The sequence below is a fragment of the Mixophyes fleayi genome, chromosome 4, assembly GCF_038048845.1.
Source record: "Mixophyes fleayi isolate aMixFle1 chromosome 4, aMixFle1.hap1, whole genome shotgun sequence".
In the NCBI taxonomy this organism is placed as follows: Eukaryota; Metazoa; Chordata; class Amphibia; order Anura; family Limnodynastidae; genus Mixophyes; species Mixophyes fleayi.
The window spans coordinates 310977411-310995573 of NC_134405.1; the positions used below are offsets into that span (position 1 = coordinate 310977411).

The 18163-nt window shown below is 40.8% G+C and overlaps 1 protein-coding gene across 1 annotated transcript in view; it reads left to right on the plus strand.

Moving 5' to 3' along the window:
* Positions 1 to 18163, plus strand: part of RNF213 (ring finger protein 213) — a 180465-nt gene that overhangs the window by 78052 nt on the left and 84250 nt on the right. The window contains exons 18-23 of the mRNA XM_075210035.1: positions 1719 to 1892; positions 2159 to 2305; positions 4212 to 4837; positions 10550 to 10712; positions 10848 to 11065; positions 17532 to 17672. Coding sequence (XP_075066136.1) covers positions 1719 to 1892; positions 2159 to 2305; positions 4212 to 4837; positions 10550 to 10712; positions 10848 to 11065; positions 17532 to 17672 — 1469 coding nt within the window. The remainder of the gene's footprint in view (positions 1 to 1718; positions 1893 to 2158; positions 2306 to 4211; positions 4838 to 10549; positions 10713 to 10847; positions 11066 to 17531; positions 17673 to 18163) is intronic.

The window sequence follows — 18163 nt, forward strand, 5'->3', positions numbered from 1 at the left end:
CTGCCATTGTGACTTGGCAGTATGACCCTGCAGTACATACAAGTGAGTCTCTCTTTTACTTCCATGCAATACTCCATTGGGCTAACTTGAGTAGGAACAGGTTTTGTGGGCTCACCTCAACTGGTCAGGCAAGAAAACTAGCTGGGCTCCAGGACTCTGATTTGGGGCATGAGTCTGGGGTACTTGGGCTGTGGGACAGGTCATCCTTAGGTGACCAGTCTTTCCGCAGCCATAACACTTTCTCACTAACCTGGGCTCTGGGCGTCTTTATATCTCCTAGGGACAAGACAGATGGTGGCTGGCTAGAATCATCCAGGTGTCTGTATTTGCTTGGGTGGTTAACAGAACAGGAGGATTCCAAGGCTCTCACTGGCAGCTGTTTCCAATGTAGGAAATTACCAGTGCTTCACCTCTAGTGCACACCATTGGTGGAACTGTTCTTGGCAAATTCATTCTATAAAAACTCCAGGTCTGGGTAGCGAATCCATCCATTCTTTTCATCTTGAATTTAATATTGAAATATTTAGCCTAAATTACTTCCAGAATTTTAGTCCTCGCAGTCTGCCCCCTCCAGGCCATATATGGCTCCAGGAGGTTAGGACCCAGACCTTGGAGCAGCAATCATGCTGCTGCGCAGCCAGAGCTGTTTGAGCTTGCCTGTGCTGCTTTGCACCCTTTGGACCTCCAGGGGCAGTGCACCAGAAGGATTTATTAGAATCCTGCTGGCTCTACTAGAAAGGTGTCCGACGATCACCACCTGGGGATCCATATTTCAGAAGCCCAAATACAGCTTAGTCACTTTTTCACGCTAGCTCCTAAACGGTTCAAGCAGACCCTACCCAGAGTTACTGTGAGGGCTCCCAGAACTGCCCTTACCTGGTCCTAGCACTCGAGAGCAGGGAAGGCAGCCCAACTCTGCTGGGACCTACCCTTTCAACGCAGCGCCACCATGGACTGAAGACCCTCCAGCACCACATCAGCACAATACCTGAAACCCACTGGACCACCATGGTAAGCTTTTATACTCTACAATGTATTTAATAATAATTATTTCACTTATTAAGTTAACTGAACATTAACTACAGTATGCCGCCACAGTACGTTTGGGGGAAGGGGGACTCGTCACAACATCTCTCAAAGCCAGATAGATACCAGTTGTACATCACTGACTTATATCAACTCAGAGGCAAACATTATTTAAAGCTGTCATGTTTGAAAAAGTGCAATTATATCAGAGTGTAACAGACATTAAAGACTGCAGGTATCACTGTTGTCTTTACAAAGTTACTATATTCAATTCAACAAAATATTTACAGTTTTTTCACAACCTTTAAATAGACCTTTTATCAGATCATAAAAGGGCATTCTTTCTTTATCAACTGAAAGAGTTGTCTAACAAAAGAAAATTAAGAAAATTGTATATTGTTTAACTAGGGTTATTGTTGATTTTAAACATTTAGGGGGGATTGTGTCTCCGGAAGTCTGCGAAGACACCTTGCGTCGATGTTCTGGCTGAAATCTCTGCTCATTTTTCCTCCTCTGTGGAGTGTAAGGAAAATCGAGCAGCGTTTTCTACCGTAATTCCCAGCAATATCTTTGTCTGCAGATTCAACCATAATGGTATCACTGCCAATGTAAATGGAGAATAGATATAATAAGATTGTTAACATGAAAGTAATTGTGGCAGTAATGTATGTTTTGCATGGTTTCATTTACAGGGACAGACTCACGGATCATATCTGGGTTTGGTGTGGACATTCTGGAGCTGGTAGCTATATCAGATTCAGTGTTTCTCGATGCCAAAAGAAGTGTCATTGATGGAAGTGTGCGGTTTGAACAAATGGAATGTGTTCTAGAGAACAAGAAACAATTTTTAGCAATCTGTAATCTGAGTAAGTTATTGGATTCAAACCAAAACAATGGCGCATTTTCAATTAGGTGCAGACATCACGATAACGCGCGAAGTGTGCATTACCAGATTTTCCTTTGCAACCCTATTGGGTGCAAATGGAAATCAGCCTTTTTGCGATGCCGCAGATTACATTCGCGAGTCGTTCCAGCACGTAGCTGCGATGCCCGCACCTAATTGAATATACCCCAATGTGTTCTGCGTTTGTCCAGGTAACACTTTCTAATTGTTACACCTTCTGGTATTTAGAAATTGAAAAAAAAGAGAACATCTCGTTGAGTGAGATAAATAAGGTGCTCACATGGCGGGAAAATGAATTAAGCACTTTAAAACAAGAGCGCGAGTGGGTGGACAGTCTTCTTAAAATGTTCCAGCGCATTGAACAGCATGTAAAAGGTAATTTAGTAGTTATTAATTCACCTTACTCTTATATTCATTTGTATTCTGCTGTGCCTCCCAAAGAGCTTAATTGGCTCCCCATTCCCTTCAATATACAATTCAAGCTGCTTACCCTCACTTAAACACCCTCTTTAATACCTCCCTCTCGCCCACTCTGTTCTGCCAATGACCTTCACCTCTCCTACCCTCCTATTACCAACCCATACTCCTGCTTGTAGAACTTCGCCCACGCTGTTCCCCTCCATTGGAACGCCCTGCCCTGTCTGACCAGACTCTCCCCCAACCCCCATGTTTGAAGCTCTCCTTGAAAACTCACCTTTTCATGCTTGCCTGCTCTGCCCCATCTTAAGACCACTTCCTTCTCACTCTCCACCTGCCCTTTCCACTCCTTTCCCTCCACCCTATTTGACTCTATTTGCTACTCCCAACCCATCCTAAACAACTTCCTCCTCTTGCTTCACCTACTTCTACCACTGGTTTCCTCCACTGTTTTTGTCTCTGTTTGCCTCTGTTTGTTTCCCTGCCCCTCTTGAATATTAGCTCTCACTTCCTTGGACTCTCAACCTCCTATCGCCTTGTCTAGTTTGTAAATTTTCCTTTGTCCTAGATGTAACTTCTAATGTAGTTGCTTTCTCTGTCTCTTCTTGTATTCATTTTTACTGATTCTGTTATTTCTCTTGCCCCTTACTTATTTGTATATTGTTTATATACTATTTATATTTTGTTGCTTGTGTGCACTACTGCACAGTGTTTAGTGCTTGTAACAGAAACTCAAGTTGCTGAAATGGAACATTTTAGCTCAGTAAAATATTATTTAAGAACACCTAAACTGAGTGAGCTTCACTTTCAGAAATATGTAAGTAAAAAGTCAGTAAAATTTTCGTGGCCATGGTAGACTGCATTTTTATCCAGGTGGATTGAAAAATCCTTTTGGTGGATCAAAGGCATGAACAAATCTGTCCTGATTTTTCAATTGTGAATATTCAGAGTTATGCACTTGCTTTGAAGACTATTATTCTCTGTTATCAGTCATTTTAAACTCAGAGGACCTTACCAAAAACAAATTTGGATTGCAGAGGAAAAATTATTCCCACAGCCACTCCTCAAATATGTTCAATTTCTGCTAAGCTCCTAAATATTTAGCATACAATTTGTAAATGATAGTGGGGTACTATAGTCAGTATATTGAGGATGGCTCCTGCTTGGTTCAATGCTTCATAGATAGTGTGCCACCAACTCTGACTCAGGTAGGCGAGACCTCAAATCAGGGATGCCTTTTATTGGGTGAATGATGGACATTAATTAGGAACAGTGGACATTGGGGTTACAACATGATGTTACTTGAATTGACTAATTCAATAAACAGTTCAAACAATTTTTTACTTATTTCTAAATCAACTTATACTTGTGACTCTCTATAAACTGCATAAAGCTTTCATTAGTACGTGTAATTTCAGCTGGATAAATGTGACTGCAGCTTATACCCCAATTGTTAAGCTCTACACAGCTACTGTTAATACTACAAAAATATTTTTATAGTTCAAGCACAATGTAACTTTTTGAGCCAATAACTTTTAAAGTTCAAATACTAAACGTAATGTATTTTATCTCAGAAAAAATGAAAATGTACATGGGGGCATATTTATGATAGGAACGTCAAAAATGTCAAGGTGGTACCATTGGCAATAATTTTGATCCTATTTAACAAGGATTGCAATCCTTGTTCTGTTATCGCCATCTCAGGATAGTACAATGCCATTTATGTAAGACAGCTTGTTAGGTGTAATGGTCCCATTTCAAACACAATTTACTCCCCAGATATTTTGTCAGTAAATTGTAGGTAGTTTGAAGAGGTTATATAAAATGATTGTTGAAATCACTGTGTGTGCTCTTTTTCATGTAGTAAATGATCATGAACTCCATATGAAACATTCGGAAAAATTTGGACCACAAAAACTGAATGATATTTTGTCTGTAAAGACTCCAGATTCACCTCAAGATTTACTAGGAAGTGAGTTGTCCTACTATAATCTTAACCCTGCATTGATACATATGGCTAAAGCTCTAAACACTTTAATCGGTAGCCATGTTTTCATTACCTGCTGGGAAGAGCAAGCCCGTGTTCTTGCAGAGAGCTCCCGTGACCAATCAGATGATGAAAGTGAAGATGAAGGAGATTTTAAACTCACAGTTGAAGAAATAAAAGATCAACTTTATATACCATGTTGTAAGGAGTGTGAAACCATATGCAATGCCCTCAAGTCTGAAAAAGTTACCTTTGAAGTTCTGGATCGCTTTTTCAAAGATTTTAAAAACAAGTACGAAAAACTGCACGATGAGTTTAAAATCTTGTGCCGATTTTGGAATATGGATGTCGGTACGCCTAAATGGATCCCTGAACGTGTAAAGCAGATTGAGCAGTATCACCAGCTTAATGTAACCTTTCAGTCTGCAAAGTCCATATCTAAAGTGAAAAGTGTTTTAAAGCTTTCTGGAAATTTTCAAGCATTGGAAATACTACTGCAATTTGTAAGTAAATATTTTGTAACAATCTTGAAATGTTTTATTTTTTTAGATGAATATAAATTTAGTAATCGGGATCATAATGAATGTGCAAGCTGTTGCATAGTGTAAAATTTTGATTATGTAACAAAGAAAAAAAGGGGATACACACCAATTTCTTGATTTGCCTACCAAAAGGGGTTTTCTGAATCCTAAATTCAGTACCACCAAGACTTGGTGGAGGAGCAGCAAGAAAAGACACCCCTACAGTGAGGTCTGTGTTAGTGTATGAAGGGTTAGAGGCAAAACAATTAGATATGAAGGATTGCATTAACTTTAAAGAAGCATGGAAAAATACATCTACATATACAAATACTTGATAGCTTATTTGTACACTGAAATTTAAAGTTGATATTTGTGTGCTACATGAAAAAACAGGCAGTAATTAACTTATGTGCAAAACAGAATACTAATTTGCACCCCTTGCATTGTAACATTGTTTTGTCCAGGAGACTGAAATAAAAAGTTTCTCAAGTTAAGATCCTTAATGAATCAGGCCCCAGGATAGGACAGTGTCTTGAAGACCTAGGGATTGTAGCGTCTGTACGAGGAGAGAGTGGTCAACAGTGTCAAATGCAGCAGAGAGATCCAGGAGAATTAGAAGAGATGGCTTTTAGTTTTAGCAGTGATCAAATCATTGACAACCTTGGTCAGGGGAGTATCTGTGGAGTGTTGAAAGAGGAAGCCTGACTGAAGTGGATCTGATGGCTTATTTGCAGAAAGAAAGTGTGTGAGATGATTGCAGGCAATTCTTTCAAGAAGTTTGGAGGGACACGGGACCTGAGAGATGGGGTGGTAATTTAAGAGACAGTTTGGGTCAGAATTTTGTGTTTTCAGAACAGGAGAGAGAGATTACAGATTTTAGTTAGAGGTAATATGAGCACATGGGACATGGACCTACCAATTTGTGAGGATATCTGATCAAGAGGACAGGAGGTAGATGAGAAGAGAGTAGAAACTTCCTCTTCATTTGTGGGATCAAATGAAGAGAGGGTGTCAGAGGGTGTTATGAAGGAATTGAGCTGATTGCTTGTTCAGGAAGATGATACTATTTCTAGTCTGATCTTATCAATCTTGTCCTTGGAATAGGATGCAAGATCCTGGGCACTGATGGTAGTCGGAGGGTTTGGGGTGGAAAGGTTTAGAAGAGATTTAAATGTGTTTAAAAAGGCATTTGGGTTTAGAAGTCTGAGCTTAGATGAGAGATTGGAAGTATGTTTGTCTATCAGTGTCCAGAGCCATTCGATAGGAGTGGTAGATAGCAGTATATGTGATGAAATCATTAGAGGTACAAGATGTATGCCTGCGACCTGCTTTATGAGAGTTTTTGAAGATTTTGTGTATCTTTAGTGTGCCACATTTGGCAAAGAAGTCTATGTAGCGTATGAAGAGTCGCTGGAGCCACTTGATCAAGGGCAGTTGCTAGGGTATGGTGACATTGAGGAACTGCCACATCGGGAGAGGAGAATGTAGAAATTAGGTAGAGAAGGTGTTGGAGAGGTGGAAAACTATTGAAAATCAATAGAGTTAATAATCCTGTGGGTATGAGAAGGCTTGGAAGAGTTTGACAGCAGGGAGGTTGAAGAACTGGGGGTGAGCAAGTAGCTGAGGTGATGGTCCGAGAGGGGGAAAGGTGTGTTAAGGAAATCAAAACCTGAGTATAGTCTAGAGAAAACAAGATCAAGACAGTGCAATCCTTATGAGTAGCGGTTTCAATCCACTGGGAGAGGTCAAGTGAGGAGGTTAGAGAGAGCAGTTTTGGAGCAGCATCTGAACATGGATTAGAAATGGGGATGTTGAAATCACCCATGGTGATGGTGGGGGTGCCAGAAGATAAGAAGTGCGGGAGCCATGCAGAGAAATGTTCAAGAAATTGTTGGTGTGGTCCAAGGGGGCGATAGATCACAGCAACACGCATAGAGAATGGGTTAAAAATCCTAACCTTATGTACTTCAAAAGATGAACGTGAGTGATGGGACATTTGGTAGAACTGTGACTATGCACTGTGGGGAGAGAAATAGTCCAACCCTACCTCCTTGTCTGCCTCCATGTGTGGGTGAAATGGAGACCACCATGTGAAAGGGCTGCAGGTGAGGCAGTGTAAGCCATGTTTCAGTTATTGCCATAAGGTTGAGGTTGTTTGAGAGGAAGAGGTCATGTGTGTAGTTAAATTTATTACAAACAGAGCGTGCATTCCAAAGGGCACATTTAAATGACTTTGGAAGAGACGGGAAACAGGTGATGCATTTGAGGTTAGCTGGATTTCGGTAGTGTTCAGATATTTGTGTGAACAAACAAGAATAAGCATGTTATTAAAAACAAATCACGTAGATGGATAGATAGATAATATATATTCATACACACTATGATGGTAGTAAGTGCCAGCAATTAAATTCAACACTTCCAAAATGAAACAATGTCACATTCTATAAAAACATACAGTCACTATAAAAGACTGATAAGACCCTAAGGAATGTCTAGAGGATATCAATATATCTAGACCAACTATAACTGATACATAGAAGTACACTATTCAGGTATTCAAATATTAAATAGATCATATAAAGTGCTACTCAAAGGGGGGAATTCAATTCCCCCTGAAGTAGTGCAGCATTAACCCCATTACCGTTATTACGGTAAATTTAACCAAGCTTTCTGCGCGCAGCTCAGGAAGAGCAAGTACAGAGTCCTATTTAAATATTATTATTTTTTTTAAATATAGACACAGATGCACAGATGAGAATAGAAGTGGATGAGATGTTAGATTTTCAGTGCATGTACATAGCCTTTATCCCTACTTGTGAGTGGCAAGGTCCCTTGCCAGTTCTCCTGGTTCAGACACAGACCAGAGCCTGCAGGCAGCTGCTGAAGTCTCTCCGGGGTCAGGTGGGGGCTGTCACTATTGCACAACCCCATTAGTCATACATGCTAGGGTTTATCCGTCTGTTGAACGGCGACTAGGTTTACGCTAGGTCCTGAGCCCAGACCCTCCAACGTAGTTGGCTCCCTTCACTGAGGAAGAACCTGCCTGAACACAGATAGTTGAAAGCATGAGATGGCTCAGTGGGCATCTAGCCTTCTGTTTTGGGGCAGATATAGTACAGGTCCTGGTTCAGATTCCCTCCCTTTCTCCAGTTATACCTCAGCCGTACAATTCAGGTGAATCCTCTCTATTTCTCCATTGCCACTGTGAGATAGACCGAAGGGTGGCATTTGGTTGGTTGTGCTTCCAGACCGTTTGGTCTCATTGCTCGCTAACTCTGTTAATTTCTGTTGGTTTGTTGCAACAGTTTTTTGTCTTTTTGGCTTGAAAACTACCCTGATCTCAGATCTGCTGCAGTCACAAGCAAAGGTCAGGGCCACGAGCAAATAGTCAGAAGTTCAGTAAAACAAGCCAAAGGTCATAAACAGAAAACAATCCAGAATTCAGGCACAGAGTACAAGAGCAGGTCAGCAGCCAGCAACTGAACGCTATAACCGGCAGGGTGGCTCAACCCTCGCTGCCTTAAATACATGGAAGGACCAATCGGAGATTGGGAGGCACAGCCTGAGGAAATCAGCCACAGGAGGTAATAATTAACTTGTCTGCCTTTGCGCAAGTGACCAGCTGCCCCTACTGCCAGGACAGAGGGATTTGACCACTTGGCCGGGCTGAAACGGGCAGTGACGTCCCAGTCGTCATGGAGCCGAACGGGACGCAGACAACCTTAGACAGCGAGTTGCCGCGGCTTGTGACATTCCTTTTCGGGGGCAAACATAATCCATTAGAGAGGTTCTAGAGCTCCCTCCCAAAGTGGACAACTAGCAGGATCTTGTGTTTGGCAGAACATATTTATTCCAGCATTGTCAGCTGTATTCTTCCCAGTGGCTAGATGAATGAATAGCTGGGTTTTTTTTCCGTCAGTCATGAACCGGCATTCAGGATATGGTTTGCGGTTTACAGACATTTTCATGTTGGTAGGCCATCCTTGGCGATGTCCTTTAAGTCTAGTAACCTTTCCAATCAAGAATTGGAATGGCTAGTTTTCAGGTGTGGCTGTGGAAGCCATCAATCAGTAGCAGAAGGGTTTTCTGACAAGGTTGTCAAGATCGTGTGTGTTAGGGAATTTAAACTGTACGCTCCAATGGGGCAGGGACTGATGTGAGCGAGTTCTCTGTACAGCGCTGCAGAATTAGTAGCACTATATAAATATAGCGGATGATGATGACCATGCTTGAGACTTGGCTGTTGTTTTCTATGAGAGATCTTGTTTGCTGAAGTTTTGCATACATCTTCCAGAGTGTCCTCCTTTGGCACTTTGGGATTTGTGTTTTGGTTTTGATGAATTTACTTCTATCAGGATATTGGAATTCTTGGCTGGCGCCAAGATCAGTTGGAGAGATTTTTATTCATTGGGCTTTGGCTGAGCTTCTCTGTTGGGCGGCCTCCTGGTCTTTGGTATAAATGTGTCCCAGTGTCTGCTGGTGAAATATATTTGTGTCCACACATGCTAATTTGGACAGTATGTGCGGTGCACCATTACTGCTGAGAGTATTCACCCATAGGAATGGCTTTGGTATGTCCCCTTGGTTAACAGTAATAGAGAAAACTGTACTTTTTTGGTAGTTGCGTTAAAATATTTTTTTCGCTGCATACTTTTGAAGTTAAAGTGTTTATAGCTGTTTATAGCTCTTTTTATGTCTCTCTTGTTGGTCCCTTTTTTCCCTGTGGTACTTGGTTAAAAATAACTACAGGAAGGGGTTATAGAGGGGTTGGAGTTAAACTCTTCCAGAAATTTTTAATTGCCAGACTCCTGGATTGAGCCTCTATACACCTTGGTTAGCGGTGTCCCGTAATAGAATAGGAGAAAAGGATTTAATGTAAGCATAGAAATACTGTTATAATTCATTATTATTATTATTATTAACTTTTATTTATAGGGCGCCTCTAAGTGTCCGTGGCGCCGTACAGGGACAAACAAAATTACAATACAAGGTGAGACGGCACAGTACAGTAAACAATAATCACAGTAACTCAATGAGCTCAACGCTAGGGTAGGGGGAGGGGAGAGTCCGCATACGACGGAGCCCAGCAGGGAGGGCACGGGTGACAGGGAAATTCATCATCATCGCCAGGCGCGGGCTGGCAAGTCTCAGCCCGGGGGGCGCACAGGCGGCAACATCACATGACAGGCATCGCCAGTCATGTGATGCGGGCACCTGTGCACTGACGCGGCCGCATCGCGTGTTTTGCGATGCGGCCGCCGATAATGTTAATTCAATTTTACATCCTCCGGGGGGGCCCGGCCCACACAGGGGTCAGACTGAGCGGCCCGGGGGACCCGGACCAGCCCACCCCTGATCATCACCTTTTATTTATATAGCGCCACTAATTCCGCAGCGCTGTACAGAGAACTCATTGACATCAGTTATAATTGTGTAATTCCCTGCATACATCTTTCTCCTGATTCGGTTCTACCTCCCTTTTTGTTTTCTTTCAGTACATTATCTTACATATTTTTCCTACCTCAACAAGTTTCACATTCTAATAATTGATCTGGCCAAGCAGCCTACAAGGAGGTCACTGTATTCCATGCAAACAATAGAAACTTGCATTTTACGTTTATGAAGTCTGAGAAAAAATGAGCCTGTATCTTTTAGCTTACTATTAGCTTGTGTTTTTTTTATTTGATATTGCAGGGTCATGACAAAGACTATAAGCAAAAACCTCTATCTTGTATTAGTGATGAAGTGATGAAAACAAAAAAACTACTGTCCGAAATAAAGGAAGATCAGATTGAATGTCTTGAGGAAATTGCTTTAAGAAAGGACTTTATCTTCTGGGTTAAAGAAGCACTAGAAGGTATAGTACACATGTAATGTATATTTTAAAATTATGTCTGAGTTAGTTTTGAAATCTATAAATAATTATTGTGTATAAGCAATTCTTTTGTTAGTCAGACACATTTTTTTATTGTTGTTGTTTCATTTAATTTAGATGTCAATGAACTAAAAGTGTTTGTTGACCTGGCCTCTATCTCTGCTGGTGAGAATGATATGGATGTAGATCGTGTTGCCTGTTTCCACGACGCAGTTCTAGGTTATTCTTCATTACTGTATGAATTGAAACCAGAATCTGGATTTGTCAACTTAATGCAATGTTTGAAAAAATTGTGGAAAGCTTTAAAAAGTGACCGAAACCTTCCAAAAAAGTTGGTAAGTGAATTAGATATGTTTTTACAATGCTGTGTTCTGGTATGAAAAGCAAGAAATAAGGTATAGCCTCTGGAAACTTATGCAGTCGGGGCAAGCACAAATACTGTAAGTGGCCCATAATATACCAGCCTTCCCTTTACAGATAATTATGGGAAGGAATGCGGAGTTTGCAACTTATGGTGACCCAGTAGACATGTCTTCGTGCAAATTATTATGGTTGTACCCATTTCCCCCCATAAAAATCTGTGCAATTCACTAAGGTAATATAAAATATGGAGTGCAACCTACCTAGAGTGAGCTAATCTCTTGAACCCCCAGTGTGATCAATGCTGTGCACTACTCTGAACTATACAGTGTCAAATCCAACATATGCTAACCGTGGATTGAGACTGAGCTTTACGCAATCAAAGGAATTCTTTACTGCATGCATGCATTACGATCGATCAGAAAACAGAGAGAAAACAACAACATCTCTTGTGTGTATAGAAACTGTTCTGTTTATTACAATCAAGATTACACATTCTTATAGCGCTCAAACTATTTTCTAGCATGCAAAAAGATATAACACCTAGCATCATATTTCTAAAATAATTGGGGCTATAAATCTGTCATTATGGTTTTAGCCTTGTAAAGTAAATTTTAAAAACACTACGAATTACAATGTTATCTAAAATAAATTATTTCTTACCAGCTTCTCTCTTATCTACTTTTAAACATGTTCCACACATTGCCACATACTCATTATTTTTCCTTGTTAACTTCTACATTATATTTGAAGCAATCTTAAAGGCTCAATACACATTATTAGATGACTTCTATATTCTAATTTCTCATCAACTACTACTGGCTTGTTTAAAGGTTGCTGATGCAAATAAAAATATCACAGGAGAAAGCATTGAAAAACAATTGTTTGGCCAATGCCTGTGTGATTCTGTCAAATTAATCCCTGAGGCCTCTTGTAATGAGGTTATTCATCCTAATATCAGTAGAGAGATGCAATACTTTGTAAAAACTTTTAGTCATATCGTGTGTGTGTATCTAAAATAGCATACAGATTGCAATAGCATTAGAAACTTTAGCTATAGCTCTTAGAGAAAAACCTCATTACGCAGGTATATATATCCGCTCAGAGGAATGTAAATTAGCGTTATTTGTTGACGATATGATGTTAATGGTCACACACCCAGAGAAATCTGTTCCCACAATTATTAATACAGTTAAAACTTATAGCTCCTGTGCAGGGTAATAGATTAATTTCCGCAAATCTGAGATTCTCCCCATATCAAATATAGTAAAGAGCCCAGAGCAAACTCAAGCTATATCATCATCATTTATTTATATAGCGCCAACATATTCCGTAGCGCTTTATCAAATTTTCACTTAGTCACGCAAAAACTTAAATACTTTGGTATATACATCCCCTTCTCTTTAGTTAATTTATACAAATTAAATTACCCACCTATTATTAGAAATTTAGAAACCACTTTGAATAATTGGAAGAATCTTCCACTATCATTACTTGGTAGAAATGCGGTGCTCAAGTCTATTATATTCCCCAAACTAACATACCTGTTGTAGATGCTCCCTCTTTGCCTTGCCAAATCAGATATACATAGATGTACTAAACTGTTTACTGTCTTCTTATGACGAGGTAAATGTCCAAGGATCCATAACGCTAAACTTAGACAAAGTAGATTAAGAGGTGGAATTGGTTTCCCGGATATAGTTGCATTTATGTTTTCGCTCTTTTTCGCCATGCTGTGGGTTGGTTACTAAATCAGGAATATTTTGTTAACCTATCATTTGGAGTCTGAATTAGTTTATCCATATTCAATGACAGCACTTCTTCACCTTTCAAGAAAACAGATTCCAGAGAGAGTCATGCATAATATTTTGTTTACAGACACTTATAAAGCCTGGAATATTATAGTGAAACATCTAAACCATCCTCGATCCACTACTCATTATGTCACTATATGGGGTAACCCTGCGTTTCCCCCAGGTCTGGATAATTACTGGTTTTTCATTTCTGAAAATCTAAGAGCATTGCATCGATAAAATATATCTTTGGCCCTGGTGGCATTTTACTCACCTTTCAGTAACTTAAAGAAAAATTCAATCTACATAATACTCACTTTTATGTATTTACAGCTACATCATTATATTATGTCACATACAGACAATTGAATGTCTCTCCCTGCATCTAGCACTTTAGATGATTTGTTACACTTTTCCAAAAAACTAAAATTTTGAATCAGATTTCTGTATTCTGATTTACTTCCATCAGAAATGTCTAAAATCTGGGCTACCACGTATAATGCATGGTCAGTTGATTCTCTCCCGCTCAACTCTGTAACAGATATGATTGAATATAACAATAACATATTGAAATGGCTCCATTCCACCAGATTACAAGAGACTCATGTACTATTTTTAAATCGAGCCTATATATCTAAAGCTCAAAGAAAAATTATGTCCCAGAGGAATCGGGTATCTGCCCCAAATGTAAATATACATGTGCATCCTTTTACCATAACATTTGGCAATGCAGGAAAATTCAGAAATTCTGGAATAAAGTCTTTAAACTTTTTGTCTTCAGTCTTGGGTACTTCTCTGCCAATTGATAAACATGCCATTTTTCTGTGTCATTTTGATAATTGGACTCCCGTCATACCCCCTAGAGAGTCCCAAGATGTTAGACTGTTTGTTACGGTCACTATTACAATTGCTAAATTAGCAATTTTCCGACACTGGACTAACCCGTCTTCCACTTCTCTTGCAGAAGTAAAACACAAACTTTTTAATACATTATATCTTGATAGAAGAGCCACTTTACCGGATATTGAAAAATGGGTTGAAAGATTCTATAGGAAATGGGGTCCATTTGTCGATTCTCTTTAACCCAATATACAAAAAGAAATGTAAAAAATATTTGAAAACACAACTTGGTTTCTCTACCGCTCACTAGCGGGAAGCTAAGTACCTCTCTCCATCATCGCCTTATGTTGGGAGATGATGTGGGAGATGGAATGAATATGTGTAATATGATCTCTTCCTGGAGACACCCCCCCCCCCCCCCCACCTTCATTTGTCTAGGAACATCACATCATAGAATTGGGAAATATATGTTTATTCTTTAACTTCTTACTGTAATATTAAAAACTGCTTGCTGTCATTTGTTGATTTCTTTAAAATGTTTACCATTCATTGTTAACTCTAGTACATATTAGGGATGTGCACCGGCCACTTTTCTCGTTTTGGGTTCTGATTACTTTCAGCTTTTGGGTTCTAATGGGTTTTGCCAAAACACCCCCCTCAAGGTTTTGGGTTCTGATTTTTTTTTTAAAAAGCATAAAAACTGCTAAAATCCAGATTTTTGTTTTTTTTTCATTCCTACGCTATTATTAACCTCAATAATATTCATTTCCACTCATTTCCAGTCTATTTTGAACACCTCACACCTCACAATATTGTTTTTAGGCCAAAATGTTGCACCGAGGTAGCTGGATGACTAAGCTAAGCTACACAAGTGGGCGGCACAAACACGTGGCCTATCTAGGAGTGGCACTGCAGTGGCAGACAGGATGGCAGTTTGAAAAACTAGGCCCCAAAGAGCACATAATGCCAAAAAAAGAGGTGCAAGATGGACTTGTCCTTGGGCCCTCCCACCCACCCTTATGTTGTGGAAAAAGGACATACACACTTTAACAAACCAATCATTTCAGCGACAGGGCCTACCAAACTACTGTGGCTGAAATGATTGGTTTGTTTGGGCCCCCACACAAAAAAAGCTATTCATCTCTCCCTGTACAAAGTAAACTGGCTCTACTGAGGCAAGATGTCGTCCTCATCCTCATCCTCTGATTCCTCGCCCCCTTCAGTGTGTACTTCCTCATCCTCACACATCCCGGGTATCGCCTGCCTAGTGAAGTAGAATCTAGACGGGATTTGGTACCGGGGACACAATACCTCCATCAACCTTCTAAATCCCACTCCACTGATGGCGGACACCGGACGCACGTCTAACACCAACATAGCTGTCAAGGCCGCAGTTATCCGCTTTGCTATAGGATGACTGCTGTCTTACTTCTTCCTCATGGCAAACGACTGTTGTACGGTCAATTGCTTAGTGAAAGACGTAGCGGTCTTACGACTTCCCCTCTGGGAAGATGACCGACTCCCAGCAGCAGCGGCAGTAGTAGGCGTAGCGCTGCAGGATCCTCCGGAAGAATCCCGGATTGAAGAGGACTCCGTAATGCCGGTGACATGGCCTGCAGGACTACCTCTGATCCGGATCGAGGAGGAAATTGACGAGGAGGGTGTTGCTGGTGTGGATACAACAGGACCAAGGGATTTAGGTGTCCCTGGACTGCTGACGGTCCTAGCCACAGTTCCTGAACTAAACACAGAATTATGAAGTGTCTTCAGGTGTTGTATAAGGGAGGATGTCCCTAGGTGGCCAAGATCCTTACCCCTGCTCATTGCAGCTTTACATAAGCTACATATGGCAATACATTTGTTGTCTGGATTGGGATAGAAATAATTCCAGACCGAAGAGGTGGATTTATTGGTCTTCTGCCCAGGCATGACGATGGGTTTTTTCATCCCATGGACAACAACTGTTTCCCCCCCTGGTGCCTCATTTAAGCAAACCACATCAGCATCCTCCTCGTCAAGTTCCTCCTCAGCGCCAGCTACATCAATATCCTCCTCCTGGTGTACAACATTGACACCTTCATTATCAAAATCTGGAACTGCACTATGGGTGATCCTTCCAGCATATGCAGAGGGCGTGCTGCAAATGGTGGAAGGAGTCACCTCTTCCCGTACAGTGATGGGAATGTCAGGCATCGCAACCACCAACACCCTTGGACTCTCCTTGGGGATTTGTGATGCCATGTCTTTAGAAGACAGAGTTGTTTGCTGTGTTTTTGATGACCGCTTAACGTATTTCTAGAGGGGCGGGAGGAGGAGGGCTTAGATTGTTGTGCCACTAGTCATGAACACGGGCCAGGGCCTAAGCCGTTCCTTGCCACTCCGTGTCGTAAATGGCATATTGGCAAGTTTACGTTTCTCCTCAGATGATTTTAATTTCTTTTTTTTGATCATTTTAGTGAACTTTGGCTTTTTGGATTTTACATGCCCTCTACTATGACATTGGGCATCGGCCTTGGCAGACGACGTTGATGGCATTTCATCGTCTATGTCATGACTAGTGGCAGCAGCTTCAGCATTAGGAGGAAGTGGTTCTTGATCTTTCCCTACTTTATCCTCCAAATTTTTGTTCTCCATTATATGCAGCACAAGAGAGCGTACCCCTAAACCACACACACTCGGCAAAGCCTTTAAAAATGATATGCGGCACAGGAGAGTACCACTGGACTGGAGTTATACGGCTGTACCACTGGACTTATACAGCAGGATCAGTGGTCTTATACAGCAGTACCACTGGACTTATACGGCAGTACCACTGGACTTATACGGCAGTACCACTGGACTTATACGGCAGTACCACTGGACTGGACTTAAGCAGCACAGGACAGAACCACTGGACTTATGCAGTACAGGACACCACCACTGGACTTTTGCAGCACAGGACAGCACCATTGGATTTATATGGCTGTACCACTGGACTGGACACAGGACAGCACCACTGGACTGGACACAGGACAGCACCACTGGACTGGACACAGGACAGCACCACTGGACTGAGCAGGACAGCACCACTGGACTGAGCCGGACAGCACCGGACAGCACCACTGGACTGAGCAGGACAGACGACACCACCACACACCCTCCCTCTTCCCTCTCCAATGCCCGAGTGAAGATGGCGGCGGGAAGCGGGGAATAATATGAATCCGGATCTTGCGAGATCCGACGGCGGGATAATGACGTTTTGCCTAGTTCTGAGTTTTTTGCGGCGGGCGGGAATTGCCGAACAGTGCTCGGGTCCGGGCTCTGATCGGCACTGTTCGGGGGTGTTCGGATTTCAAAAATCCGAACCCGCTTACCCCTAGTACATATTATCTTTAACAATATATAGTACTATAGTTCAATATAATAACACATCCATCTGAACTACATTACACAAACATTCTCTATCGTTTCTTGGAATGAAATGCACTAAACATTTATATGTCATTCAATTTTGTCATATTTAAGCTTATTATCTGGGTGACTTGCATTCACTGTACCTGTATCTGGAAAAATACGAATAAAAATGTTTTTTTTTTTTTTTTTTTTTTAAAAAGATCTGATTGTTTTGGCGAACAATCTCACTAAAGCATGTTTGGTCAGCTATTTAATCTACTAAATGATCACGGCACGTGATAGAAAGCACTCAAAGCCGACATTAAAGTGATACACATGATCATTTAGTTCTTGAATATTTTAACCTATTTGGGTGACTGCTTCTATTTTGTTTACATTTTAATGCAATAAAATGTTTCCAATTTTGTTTCTTTAGAGAGACTCTGCCCGCCATATAGAATGGCTGAAAACTGTGAAAGAAAGCCATGGTTCAGTGGAATTGTCATCTTTGTCCTTGGCAACTGCAATAAACAAAAAGGGGATATACGTCATCCAAGCGCCCAAAGACAACAATAAGGTGTTTATATTTTTTGCAACATCCTTAGTTTACTAGACCCTTACACTGGTTCTTCCTGACTTCTGGCTTCAACAGCAACCCCGTTTACAAGATTAAAAATTCTTCAACTAGCCTAGAAAATAGGGCAGAATTAAGGGCTGTACACTAATAATTGGCGGAATTCTATTAAGGGAAGGGTTGTATTGGTAAAAATCATCTTTAGGCAATAGTTTAAGCTGTTTATTACTTATAAGCTTATTACTTGTCGATTGCAGTTAAAACGTAATATATGACCATATTCTCCTTCCTCCATACCCCGCATGAGCTGCCGGATATTCTCTTCCTGAATTTGATATTTATATAATCTATATATTAAACCTAGGTAAATGTTGTATGTGCCCTCCTTTCCCCCACCTCGTACATGCTGCAGGGAATTTTTTATGTTTAATTGTCTCAACACAATGTACCTATGTATAATGTATTTTAAAAAATATTGTAATTAAAATTGTATA